The sequence below is a fragment of the Mytilus californianus genome, unplaced genomic scaffold (genome assembly GCF_021869535.1).
Source record: "Mytilus californianus isolate M0D057914Y unplaced genomic scaffold, xbMytCali1.0.p SCAF_11, whole genome shotgun sequence".
Lineage (NCBI taxonomy): Eukaryota > Metazoa > Mollusca > Bivalvia > Mytilida > Mytilidae > Mytilus > Mytilus californianus.
This window is the reverse complement of record NW_026262593.1, coordinates 36700299-36715564: the sequence shown is the minus strand read 5'-3', so window position 1 is coordinate 36715564 and position 15266 is coordinate 36700299. Positions and strand designations below refer to the sequence as shown.

General features: G+C 32.4%; 1 protein-coding gene across 1 annotated transcript; it reads right to left on the bottom strand.

The window, feature by feature from the left end:
• Positions 1-682: 682 nt before the first annotated feature.
• Positions 683-7224, bottom strand: LOC127720007 (isatin hydrolase-like). The gene is made up of 2 exons (XM_052226416.1): positions 6916-7224; positions 683-1424 (listed from the first exon to the last, which is right to left on the bottom strand). Exons 1-2 carry the CDS (start codon positions 7095-7097, stop codon positions 749-751), a joined length of 858 nt encoding a protein of 285 aa, XP_052082376.1. The 5' UTR covers positions 7098-7224; the 3' UTR covers positions 683-748.
• Between the last annotated feature and the right edge of the window lie 8042 nt (positions 7225-15266).

Genomic DNA, 15266 nt, shown 5'->3' with positions numbered 1-15266 from the left:
TCCCCATAAATTGACCTAATCACAAACAAATACACGTAAACTATGAACAGTTTCAAAGTCAATAGACCTTGACTGAGGGAGCGGGGCTAAATAATCTCCATGGTAATGAGATGTGCCAATGCTAATACAACTGCATACCAAATATCATTGACCTACCACTAGTTGTTCACCATGAACAAGACCTAATCACAAACTAATACACTATTGACGCCGCCGCCGACGCCGGAAACAGCATACATATGTCTCGCTCAAGGCGAGACAAAAACCATAACCTTATGCTGACATTACTTCGTTCTCATAAATTTATATTTCTTTGACACACCATGAAAGTAAAATTTAGGCATACTGATTATCTTATTTGGGAAAATGTATTATAAAAATAGAAGTCAAACACACCGTTTTAGAAACCCCTGAAAATTCTATCAAACAATCTTAACGACAGACTTTACGTTTCAATCTTGATAATGCAAGGACAAACAATTTTTTTTTGTATTATGTGTCTTCTAATGCATTTAGTCTTCAACTTTCTAACACTTTCTAGTATGTCTTCCATGAATATGTTAATACAAATTGTTGGGCGGGGGGAGGCAGTTTTAGCATGCAGAAATCGGCCTGTTTTTGTTGAAACATATAGAATCAGACGTGCTTTTTCTCAATTTGCTGTCATTCATATATAAAACTGTTGACGATTTGACGAAAACTTATTGAGTATTACAACATGCTTTGAATAACAATTAACTCCAGTCGCTCAAAAGATTTGAATAAAAATGCAAAAGGCGCACATTAACAATACAAAACTAAGTTCATGTGAACATCCAGAACTCGTATCATTGATGGGAACAGTTGCAAATATTCTTGCAGGACCTCCGCTTCCGTCGTATATCTTGGTCACGGCAACAAAAATAATACTCCCTGCTTCTGGTATAGCGTCCAGATTTGCAACATTTTCTGCACCCGGAATATTGGCTTGACCTAAGAGAATATGAACCGGAAATGTTTTAGATTGTCCAAAGTCAGTTGACGGTGTGTCTACACCAACGACGTTCACTGAACGTTTACTAATAAGCCATTCGATTGTTGTTTCATGCCAGGCGGGGAAGTGAAATGTATTTGAATCAGTGGGACTGTCTGTATTGAATACAAGGGATGCGTTCGGGTAGCGGTCGTTCCAGCCTGAATTCATAATGACAATGGCGTTTTCCGGAATCTGTTTGTAAATGTTTTCCCATTGTTTTAAATCATCAATCGAAACCTGATAATCGGCATTCGCCGCAGCTTTATTCTTAACGTTAATAATTACTCCCGGACCGACCAAATTTTCTATTGGAATGTTGTGTGTCCGTAGTCTGTCTTTGTAAAAGTGTGCAGGTGAATCTAGATGTGTTCCACCATGTTCTGCTGTACCAATGTAGTTACTTTCATACCTAAAAATAGTATTAAAAAAACCTGATTCTATATATTTATAAAAAAAAAATGTGTACTAAAAAAAAAATGTCCAACACCTAATAGATAAATATTCAGTGTCTTCTTAGCAAAAAATGCATGATGGTCTTGAATGCTGAAACGTGTGTAGCAATGTATTTACTCTACAATATTACCGTTATTTGTCTTCGTACTACTATGTTCCATTCGATCGTATCGAATCTCTTGACGTGGTTCGGTATATATGTGCATCCAGTTTTCAGGTTTTTTGGTTTTTGGCGTTCCTTTTCCGGTTGGTCCAGAAATGCGTTTCGGACACATGAGGTTTTTATGATGTTGGTTATATTTTGAATACGCTTGTATTCATATTTTACTTATTTTGTATTGTATCGGGAAAGTGTATATGGCATTATGTAAGGAGCCCCTTACAGAGCCCTTTAAGTGCTATTTAAATATATTAAATATAAATAGTTTCGTTTGCCGGAGATTAAATCTGCTGCGCAATAGTTTGAAAAAATCTTGGGTACGAGGTTTCAACGTTTAAACTTGTGAGCATCAATTTTAATCTCGTTAGAACGAGAAAACAGAAAAACGCGAAAATAATTGACAAGTAATAGAAAAAAATAATAGATTTTGGAAAAAAGGGGGAGGGCTAAAAAAATTGTCCTGTCCCCAAGTACCTATGCTTACAATATATCGATACCTACGATATTTACAGAATAACATGCGGACAAAGTTCGCATATAATTATTCGTTTTTATCTAAAAACTGTACACCACTGCACTTCGGACACGTTTGTTGCCCTGTCTAGTCGTTAGTTATTTCGATTTGAAGCTCATATTTCACGATATAACTATGCAGAAGAGAATCTTATAATTTATGATTACAGCTCAGTCAGGATTATACTTCGTCAACATTATCTCCCCATTACGCCAGCTAACTTTTACAATCGTAAAAGTTGAAGCCATTCTAAAGATGACGTGCTGACAATTTAGCTCTTGAAAACAAATAAATTTATCCACATAGCACCATTAAAATCCGTATATGCCGGTTGTATTCTAAAGATAAATATATCTACTAGCTATTGAGCCCCATTTAATGTACTTTTCTGCATTTAGTCAACTTAAAGTTTATGACCCCTTCTGTAACCATGTGTGTTACGAAATTTTCAAAGTGCAATAATATCAAAACCGCAAAGATTATGAATAATAGAGATGTGCCATCTTGTACATATACATAAGGGAAACTTCGTTCAAAGCCATATTATTTATTGTTTAATTACATTTAATAGAAAATGGGGAATTTTTGCAAATAAAGCAAAGATTTTTGCAGAACATCCACAGACTTTAATACAGAGATTTTCGTTATAAAATTTTAAACATAGATTACTCACTTGTTTGTCGTTTATTTTTTACAAAAAGTCCTGAACAACCTTTGCTTTCCAAAAAACTTCATGTTTATTCACTAAAGCCGAGCGCACCCTAAAAGGTGTACTTGAATTAGTCCATATTTATATTTGTTTTAACCAATATCTAAATTTATAAACTTGTTTTAAGAAAATCATTGCTAACACTGCATGTAATAATCCTCTATCTATCAAGCACCGAATTGTCAAATAGTATAGAGTATAACTGGAAAGGCTGTGGATATTCTATAAAATTGCCATATGTTTAGCATTGAAACAACAGAAGGGTACATAATTCTTAAAACTATTGTCTGGCTGTTGCCAGGTGGAAATTTTTAAAGTTCGAAAAGATTTTTTTTTTTAAATTACTTTTTTGTAATTAAATATCTCATGGAAGGACAGACTACAAATTTTCAGAGATTGAAGACTAATACCCTAGATCATTTTGTGTGTGTGTTAAGTTGTGCATTTTTTAAGATCCACTTGTATGTCATCAAGTTCTTTTTAATAGTAAAAAATTTATTCGAACACACCTACACTCATGGTTATTCAAACAACCTGTAGCCTAAATATATAAAAATAATAGAATCTGAAGCAAGATGATGTATCAAATATTTTTGCCTGATACGTTTTCAATCAGAATAGTCAACTCAAACACATCCGAACATAACATGGTGCACTCGATTTTCTCTTATCGATGAAATTATTGCCCATTGCCATATTTCCCAAAAACAAAAAAAATGTCGATGGGGGCAGAGATGCAATTAATGCTTTAATAAGAATAATCTATTATCTTTCTTTTGATTTTTTCGGAGGAATTTATGCTTAGCATAACGAAGATCCACTGGTTCTAATTGCAACTACCGCAATCTAAAAGTTTACAAATATCTCGAAAATCATGCACTTTTTTTAAACTTTAAAGCCCATAGAAACAGATGCAAGTAATTCAAATATACCAATTTGGCTTTTTTACTTTCTGGAACGAAGAGTTCCATTTCTTTTGTTTAATTTGAACTTGGTATCCGCCTGAGCTAACATTTGCACATCCTCTCAATTTTCCAACTTTTGAAAATTTCCGTGCATTTAATTTATTGGAATAAAATGATTTTCATACTATTGATATTATTAGTTACAAATTGAATGGTATTTAATTTGTTCAGTCTGAATACTGTTATACTGACCAGTTTACTTGTTTGTCTATGTTACCTAGATTTCTATATTTAGAATCTTAATTAAAGCTATATTTCTATATGGATAGTGATTTTGGTCACATGTTCTTTTTGGAGGGAAATTTCTATTGTTCTGGACACTCTTATTTCAACTGTCTTACTGACCAGTTATATTCCACAATTCTGGAGTTCGTAAATTTACTTGATTATAATATATTGCTGAATCTTTGGGAATCTTAATTACTACTTTACAGGTCAGTTGTATATACTTTTCTCACATTATTTTAATAGTCCTAGAGTTTTTAACAGAGTATGCACGATTTGGTTAGATTGATTGATTGAATGAAGAAATGAATCTGTAGTGTGATTCTGACCTTTATGAATGATAAATACAATTAATTAACCATAAAATGCTTTAAATCATTAAAGATTGATAAATTATTGAAATATTAAATAATCTTAAATAATAGATTATAATGGAGCATTGGAGTGAAATGATATTAAATAGAAAGAAAGAGTTCTCTTCTGTATAAGTAAGAAGTAAATAAATAGTTAAATATTTATTTTACTTCTTACTTATCTTCTTGTGCTAACCTTGTCAATGTTAATAACCAAAGGGTTGATTGTTTAATGTATGCTGATGACATTGTAATTTTCTCAAATTCAGCAGAGGGATTGCAAGAGAGGTTAACGATGCTTAACAATTATTGTTCTAAATGGTGTTTAAATGTAAATGAGAACAAGACAAAAGTTATGATTTTTAATAAAACAGGGAGACATTTTAATCTCCCTTTTTACCTAGGTGAGAAAGCTATTGGATGTACATATAATTATAAATATTTGGGCATCACTTTTATACCCAGTGGAAAATTTTTTCAATGTAAAGATGAACTGTACAAAAAATCTACGAAAGCATGTTTTAAATTACAACAATGTATGTCATCGTCAAACCCTAGTGTTTCAACTTCACTTCATTTATATGACCATACTGTAAAACCAATTTTAACCTATGGATGTGAAGTCTGGGGTATGTTTTCTGTAAACTCAGCTGCATGTAAGAAAAATGATCAATATATTTTAGAAAAGGTGTTTTCAAATGATACATCTGAAAAATCACATATCAAATTTATGAAATATGTTCTAGGTGTAAATAAGAAATCCAGTAATCTTGCTGTGACTTCTGAACTAGGGAGATACCCAATGTATTTTTATATTATATTAGCAATGTTAAAATATTATCATCGACTAGATAATTCTAAGAACATGTTATTATATGATGCATATTTATGTAGTAAAGAACTTCACAATAATAAAGTAAATACATGGTTCTCAAGTATAGACTGTATTTTACAAAAGCTGGGCATACAAACATGTAATTTAAATACCAGTATCTACTCTTTCACAAAATTTATCAAAGATAAGCTATATAAAAACTATCTCCATTTCTGGAAGGAAAATCGAAATAAAATTTTACAATCAGATCAAGGTAAACTTAATACCTATTTTTCCTTTAAAACTCTATTTTGTTTTGAAAAATATTTGGATCTAAAAGATTTTAGATCAAGACAAACAATCTGTAAGATTAGAATAAGCGCTCATCCATTAAGGATTGAGACTGATAGATATGCCAACATTTATGTGAATAGAACACTTAGAAAATGTTTATACTGTACATTAAATAAAGTTGAAGATGAGATACACTTTGTGACTGAATGTCCACTATATGTTGATAACAGAAATGAGTTTTTTACTGAAATTTCTCTAACTTGTAATAATTTTCAATCTTTAGACAATTTTTCAAAGTTTTCATGGCTATTTACACAAGAAAATTTAAATATGTATAAATGTTTGGGAAAGTATTTATCTAAAAATCTTGAGAGAAGGAGAAGGTCAAAGATAATAAATGCAAATTAGCCACAAATACACATATTTTGAGTGGTATATGATTTTGAATGGTATATTTCAAAGATGTGAATTGTATTATCTGGTTCTGTCCTGGCCTTTTATAGCATTTTTTAATAGTATTAAACGATGTTATTTTCTTATATGTCTCTAATTTATGTCTAATCTTATGTACTTGTATGTAATGTGATGAAAGCTTTTTAAAGGGCCCTTTAATTGGAAATAAAATATTCTTATTCGTATTCTTATACAGAAGAAAACTTTTTCTTTCTATTTAATATCATTTTACTCCAATGCTCCATTATAATCTATTATTTAAGATTATTTAATATTTTAATAATTTATCAATCTTTAATGATGGTTAATTAATTGTATTTATCATTCATAAAGGTCAGAATCACACTACAGATTCATTTCTTCATTCAATCAATCAATCTAACCAAATCGTGCATACTCTGTTAAAAACTCTAGGACTATTAAAATAATGTGAGAAAAGTATGTACAACTGACCTGTAAAGTAGTAATTAAGATTCCCAAAGATTCAGCAATATATTATAATCAAGTAAATTTACGAACTCCAGAATTGTGGAATATAACTGGTCAGTAAGACAGTTGAAATAAGAGTGTCCAGAACAATAGAAATTTCCCTCCAAAAAGAACATGTGACCAAAATCACTATCCATATAGAAATATAGCGTTAATTTAGATTCTAAATATAGAAATCTAGGTAACATAGACAAACAAGTAAACTGGTCAGTATAACAGTTTTCAGACTGAACAAATTAAATACCATTCAATTTGTAACTAATAATATCAATAGTATGAAAATCATTTTATTCCAATAAATTAAATCAATATATACAAATTTACAATTACCAAAAATATACTAAATTTCACTCTACCACACATTTTACATACAATACTAACGTGTGGTATAACCAGAGACATGTCTCTGGTATAACATAACCCCACCCCTAAACGCCCGAAGTTAAAATGTATTTTTGTTATTTCACTTACCAAAATCCGCCGGTCGTATTTCCACGAGCTAGGATTGTAAAGTTATATTCTGGATTTCCGGGCCAGTATATTGTTGTATTGCTGTGATCGTGTGTAAGGTCTACTACTTTGAAATCCAATGATAACCCTCCACATATGTAAAGGAGAATAATGAAAAACAAAACATGTGTTTGTGGTCGCATATTTAACGTCCGGCTACTGTCGAATAACAATACTCAATGATTATTTCTACCTTATCATATATGATTGTAAAGTGCCTTAAGCAAGTACGACATACACAAATTATGTTCAATAGTATAAGCTGGCTGTTCAATAAGGGAACTTTAAATATAATTCAAACATGATTATATCCTCTACACTTATTGAAAATAAGATAGAGTGGCAACGTCAATCTAATTAAAATATAGAACTCTGATTTCGTTATACTACACGGGAGCCAGTTAGGGAGCTACCATTTGATTTTTATGGGGGGGGGGGGGGAATGGGCTAGGATGAAATTTGAAAAAAATAGGCAGGACAGGAGTTTTGAGTAAAAAAAAAAAGGCAAAATTTTTCATCCTAACCCCCCATAAAAATCAAATGGCAGCTCCCTTAGTGTCAGGGTGGAGTTTCATTTTTAGTCGTTATAACGACTTGGCTAACTCAGTGGCGGATCCAGAAATTTTCATAAGTGGGGGCCCACTGACTGCCTAAGAGGGGTCACGCTCCAGTCAAGCTTCAGTGATTCCCTATATAATCAACAAAATTTTTCCCAAAAAGGGGGGGGGCGGGCCCGGCCCCCCTAAATCAGCCTCTGTAACTTGTTATACCGACTTAGCTTATCTAACTCGTTATAACACTTAGCTAACTTGTTTAAACAACAAAGTTTACTCATATAAACAACTAAGCTAACTCGTTTAAACGACTTAGCTAACTCGTTTAAACAACTTAGTTAACTTGTTATAGCGACTTAGCTATCTCGTTTAAACAACCTTGATAACTCGTTTCAAAACTTAACTTACTTGTTAAATCGCTAAGTTGTTATAACGAGTTAGCTAAGTCGTTATAACGAGTTAGTTCAGTCGTTTTAATGAATTAGTTAAGTTGTTTAAACGGGGAAGCTAAGTTGTTTAAACGAGTTAGGTAAGTCATAATATCAAGTTAGCTAAGTTGTTATAACGAGTTAGATTAGCTAAGTTATTATAACGAGTTGGCCAAGTCCAGTTTTAACGAGTTAACTAAGTCGTTTAAACGAGTTAGCTAGGTTGTTTAAACGAGTTAACTAAGTCGTTAAATCAAGTTAGTTAAGGTGCATATATAACAGTGGTTTGATTCCGCCAGTGTACTTTATCCGGAGGAGGAAAACCCTAGTGATTTTTATCCACCAACAAAAAATCACTAGGGTTTTCTATCCGGGTCCAGTGTAAAACATCCACCAGTTATTATAAGGTTCTAAAAAGGTTTTTTTTTTTTGAAAGGGAAATATATATAAAATGTGGCTTAATAGTTTTTAGTGTATTTGAAAATTGCATAGTTGATTTATGTAAAAAGTGGAGTTTTTGAACCAGGAATGATTACACTAGTGATTTTGTACCGGAATGATTGCACTAGTTATTTTATACCCGGCGGGATTAATTACACTAGTGCTTTAGATCCATTCATTGATGAAGTGATTAGTACTCATTTTGAACACACGATAACACAATAATGCTTATTAACGAATGAGATTTAAATAATTTTTCTATGCAAATCTATAAAATCATATGCTTTTAAATTGTCACTAATTGTAATATTTATATTTATTGGATTGCCGAAGTTTTTCTATGTATTTGCTTTTCGGTCGACTTGGATATTAAATCATATCTTCTATGCCAATATCAAAAAGTAAAATCACAAAAATACTGAACTCCGAGGAAAATTCAACCGGAAAGTCCCTAATCACATGGCAAAATCAAATGACAAAACACATCAAACGAATGGACAACAACTGTCATATTCCTGACTTTGTACAGGCATTTTCAAATGTAGAAAATGGTGGATTGAACCTGGTTTTATAGCGCCAAACCTCTCACTTGTACGACAGTCTTAACAAATTCCGTTATATTTACAACGATGCGTGAACAAAACAGACATTATAAATAAAATAGTCAAAATATGGGTACAGCAGTCATCACTGTGTTACAATATCAAAACAAACAATTATTTACAAAAAAGAACAAAAGCATCTATCAAATTAAAAACCACATTCATTGCTTCGCGTGTCTGACGTCAGAAAATGTAAACGTCACATAAGAAGAAATTTTGTCATTCAATGTTTATTCAAAACAATTTTATAATTTCACATGGGGAATGTTGGTATACAGGGTTAAAAAGTCAAAAGTTATGTTAGAATTAATTTCAGAAATAGACCGAGATTTAAAATTGACCAGAAGTTCTTTAGAATTTTTAAGAATCCACATATGGTTAATACCACTACGGGAGTAAAATAAATTTGTCGTTTGTCGTTCAAAGTATTTTCAAATTTATAATAGAACAATAACATAATGACATGTAATAGAACAATAACATAATGACGGGATCTTTTAAAGTACAGAGTCACGTTATAAGAACCACAGAAACACAAAAAGTCGCATATACAAAACACACCAGCAAAAATGAAAGATAATACAAACACATTGACGGGATGTATAAGTACCTAGCCACGTCAAATGGATATCACAGAAAACAAACCAAACAGTAAAAGTAATATTAATAATAGAACAAAGACAAATGAAAGAACAATAGTACACGTTGTTAAGATGATAAACAACGTCAGTATGCAGAATCTATACTTCAAGACCATCATGTATTATTTGTGAAGTTGATACGGAATATTTATCAACAAGGTCTTGGTACCTTCCGATGAACTTTTTTAGAAAAAGGACGAGACGTTCTTTGACATACCCCTGGTTCATCAACTTTCTGCTCAGACACTGGTGACGTTTTACAAAGTCTGAGTAAGAGCTGCAAGCTCTTGAATATCGAATAAGTTGGGAAATGTATATTCCATATGCAGGTGAAGTTGGTATATTGCTACTAAGGTGGGGGAAATTTATAATTTTAAAATTAAAATCGTCTCGTTTGTCATAGATTCTGGTACTGAGATGACTGTGTATGTCAAATTCGAGATATAAGTCTAAAAATGAGGCGGAGGAAGCCGTGTCTGTTGTTTCTTTAATTTCTAGTTCTGGGGGATATATTAATGGAACCCAATCAGAAAAGTTCGGATTGTTAATGGAAAGAACATCATCAATATATCTAAAAGTGAAATTAAATAATCTGGCTTCTTTGATCTTCTTGTTTTTGACAAGTGTCTGAAGGAACTCCGATTCATATGAAAATAAGAAGAGGTCGGCAAGGAGAGGCGCACAGTTCGTTCCCATAGGAATGCCGACAATTTGTTGAAAAAGTCTACCTCCAAATTCAACAAATATGTTGTCGATAAGAAACTCCAGCATACTGATCCTGTTCTTCTGTGTAGCATGTTTTACCCTTTTGTTCACTATTAACAAAATATGCCTTATGATATCCCAAAGTAATAAATTTATAGCGTATGCTACCATTTTTATGATGAAAGGCATTGTGGACTATTTCTTTCAGGCGATTTTTCAATTTCACATGGGGAATGGTGGTATACAGGGTTGAAAAATCAAAAGTTTTGATAGAACTAATCTCAGAAAAAGACCGAGATTTAAGTTCTTCAGAATTTTTAAGAATCCACATATGGTTAATACCACTACGTGAGTAAACAGTTTCACAGTATTTCTGAAGACCCTCTTTCACTGCGGACAGAATTTTAGTCAATCTAATGGACAATTCTTTAGTGGAACATGCAGATGAGCCGGCAATGTACCGTTGTTTGTAAGGAATTTTGTGGAGCTTAGGTATCCAATACAAAAAAGGTAAGTCCTCCGATTTGGTGTTCAATGTAATGTTCATTGAAGCCATGAAGGACTTATGATTTGCTAAAATCTCATCCTTGTCAAATGATATGTCTTTGTATGTGGGATTACCTGAGTGCTCATTTATTCCTAATTCTTTTACAAGACATTCGTAGTAATACGATTTACATATAAAGACAATATTATTTGAAGCTTTGTCCGCAGGAACAACAACATACTTATCATGAAGAGATGATAGACATTTCACGGCCTCTTTGTCTCTGAAAACGGACTTAGGTTGATCATTCACACAGTTTTTCAACTTATGAATGCGACGTTTTATCAGAGACCTGATAGTTTTGACCCATTCTGACAAAGTGTCCAGTTCAACTTCTTCTCGTTTAGCCCATGCTCTGGCGTAGTCCTCAATGGAATCCATAATTATTTTGAAGTTATGGTTCCAATTGATGTGTTGGGGTCCTCTAAACTTAGGAACATGAGAAATCACCTTTCGGAGATTTTCATGTTGAATTATGTTTAGATCCCCAGTTATAACATGACCAGAGGGGCTGTAATTATAAGGCGAGTGGGAACAGTCACATGTCGGTGGGTTTTTGAGGTATTGTTCTAAGTCAAGGTCCTGCAATGCTTGTTTAAAGTTAAATACTTTAGATGCAATGGTTTTGGTGTAACTGTAGGATACAATAGGAACAGACTGATTTTGAAAATAAATAGGAATTTTAGATATTACCTCCTTGTGATGTAGAACGTTGCAGATGTTGATTGCATCAATTCCTCTATTGGTAAAGTGAACAGGAAGGAATTTCCTCTTTTCCTCATGTAAAGGTTCCGATCTTACTGGTTTGAAAAGACGGAAAAGAGCTACATCACAAATAATACTGACTAGTCTGTATATTGAAGAAAATGTATCGATGCATCCTTTGTCAAGTGCAAAGGATGCTTCTGTAATGGAAACTTTATGTAAGAACAAATCTGCTCTTTAAATTTGGTTTGTATCAAGTTCCATGTCCTGATCATTGATAAAGTATTTTGAATTATAAAAATATCCTCCTCATCATCATCAATATTATTTTACTAGATTGACTCAGATTAATTAAACTGGTTCCTTCACGGCCGACACTCGGCTAACCGAGAGATTGGTCGGTTAATCTATATTGAGTATGCGGCTATATGGGCGGTTGGTCTGTTAATCGGGTCGGTTATACGTCTGTTAAGAGTAAAACGCACAATTTAAATGTTCAACTCTGTTAAATATACAGATTTTTGGCATATTATGAGAACCAAATAAAAAAAGAAAAGTGTCTGACAAAATGATATCTATCATAGAACATTTTCCACCTGTAAAAACATTTCATAGTCTGCGCAAACTTCAGTAAAACTAAAAGGCGTCGCGCAAGTATGTGGTATTTATGCTTATACGCATAGCAATTGTTTTAATAAAAGGCGAAACAAACAATTTTAGATATCATTTAAAGGACACAAAATAGTACTTTGGTTCTAAAAAATAAATTGACATTAGTAAATATTTCATAATTGTAATATAACGTGAGTAATATCACGTTTTAGTGACTATTAGGAGAATAAAGTCTGTTAATGGGTTGGACAATTAAAATTGTGTCAGTTAAGAGTTATTTAGCCACGACAATAGTTTTGCTACCTTTATAATTTCCCATTAAAAAAGTTTAGAATGAGATGTACTTGAGTAAAAAAAAATGACAATACGGTGCAACAGTATCCTTGTAGTAAGAGCATTTTTATTTTGACTTTCTTTGCATTTTATTGAAAGGTGTGTCACTGCAATATAGCGTGATATGGATTAGCCGCTGGAATATGCATGAATTTATTATTAACGTTTTCAATCAGCCTTGATTTTTGTGTCTGTTCAAAGAAGCACGTTCAAAAATCCGACTGAAAGTGTCTGTCTTATACAACACCGGGTACATTTAACGTGTTGTCGTTCTCCTATGGACATGATATTTGCCACTGGACGTTAAACCCTAATTCGTCAGCATCATCCAATTGGTTCTTTTGTTCTTAGACTATTACTTAATCATATGTTGTTTACAAAACATTCTTAAGAAGTAAATGGAAAGAAGCGAATGCAGCTACATTTGATTATCTTAAGTTTTAATTCATTTTATTCCGTTTAGTTCCTTTCTACATAAGTGCAGAGGAGGACTGCAGTTGTGCGCTTGTAAAATTCTAGCATTTGTCACCAATTTGAGTACATCACAATCCGTTACTGTTTCAACCATCTCCTCCCCCTGAAATTTTGTTTTGTTTGCACTTTACAATATTTACTGAGCTATCAGATTCAGCGGTTGACAGGAGGCCAATGTTTATCGGACTCCAGTGTCAAATAACCATGATAAAGTGATATACAGTAAAAAAAATTGCAAAGCATCTATATAGATATAGTTGTCTATACTATTAATTTAAAAATAAGGAGATGTGGAATAAATGCCAAAATTGTTTTAACAATCATCTTGGATGGTCTAAATAGTAAAAAGTGGTGTTTCATGTCTGTATTCTTAAACAATTGTTATTTTTCTCTCTTTTTTAGCAATGCATCACTCTCTACTGTCCTTATCTATTATTCTATATTCTGCGTCTCCATCCAGATTCTCGTGTATACCATGAGGGTCCGGATTGGGGTTGTTATTTCTGTAATTCTTTAAATTGTTATGTCACTTTTCTCTACATTTTATTTATTTTTCTCATTATTCTTTCTCTATTCTTTATATTTTAGCATCCCAATATACTTTTACTTACTGATGTTTAGTTACATTACGACGTTTATCTCTGATATAAAAAAGCAGATGTGGTATGATTGCCAATGAGACAACTCTCTACAAGAGACGAAAATGACACAGAAATTAACAACTATAGGTCACCGTACAGCCTTCAACAATGAGCAAAGCCCATACCGCATAGTCAGCTATAAAAGGCCCAGAAATGACAATATAAAACAATTCAAACGAGAAAACTAACGGACTTATTTATATATAAAAAAAAAATGAACGAAAAACAAATATGTAACACATAAACAAACGACAACCACTGATTTACAGGCTCCTGACTTGGGACAGGCACATACATACATAATGTGGCGGGGTTAAACATGTTAGCGGGATCCCAATCCTCCCCTAATCTGGGACAGTGGTATTACAGTACAACATAAGAACGAACTATAAAAATGATGTATATACTGGTTACCAATGTAGATGACAAATTGGTGTCATTCATAACAACGAAACAGAATTCACATGATATATGCGACCATTCTTGAATGAAATTAATATTACTTTAATATTACACTTTTGAAACCATTTTTATCAATTTCCAATTTCCATTGTCTAAATCTATGTTTCATTGTTCATGTGTTGTTTCCGTATATTTTAGCCACTCGTCTTGAGCCTACCCATTTGATCCGATAACTCCCCATAAAGCAATCAAATTATATTTTCATTGCCATTCATAACTCTTAACAGACCAAATAACAGACCGGGTTTTATACATCCGACCCATTAACAGACCAGATTTTTAATAAAAATTGATTAATATCACCAAAATACAGATTTTCGTGTAGATTTTTCACACAATGATATTAATACGGTTAACAAACATAATGCCTGTCTTTTTTCGATGTTCAAAATATTACATGCAAGTAAATTCAGCCAAGTTGTCATTTTGTGTACATTTTGTGTGTGTAAAATGTGTATAAATTTATTGGTGAGTAACCCGCCTTTTCATTTTATTGATTGTTTATCGAAGCTAGAAAAAAAATAGTTACACCACTGGATTCAGTACATTGAATTGTTTTGTCAGACATGAATAATTTTTATGATAAAAAATATATTTAAAAAGTTATACAATGAAACCAGAGACATATATACACAGAGATTGGCAACTCCGTGAAATCCCGTTAAAAAACGCGGCCCGGAATGAGATTCTCGTCGATAATTATTCTACAACATGTAGACAAGTCAGGGATGAATAACCTCGATAGCTAATCAAGAAAAGTAATAGGAAAACTTATTTCAGATCAAATAAATTCTTTTTCTAAAAAACTACTTGAAATAATATATTATATAATAATATTTTTTTAATGTATTTGATTGAGAAAATATTTTTTTCTTTTTTTCGGCATTTCTTTTAATTTAAAAAGTAAAATCTGGTAATGATCATGATATTACAAGAAACATTTCTTTGCTAAAGTTTGCTTCTAAATTACACAGTGAAATTATGTGTGTCCGATTTTCCGGTCATTATTTCCTTAGAGTTGTGACTGTGGATTCACAGGTGTGCGATTACGCAAATTTATTGCCCTCCGATCACCTGAATTTTGCCGGAGGTGAAGTTCTAAGTGGATTGTTACTTGGTAATTGTTTTTACAACTAAACAAATTCTGACATTATTTTAACCATGACC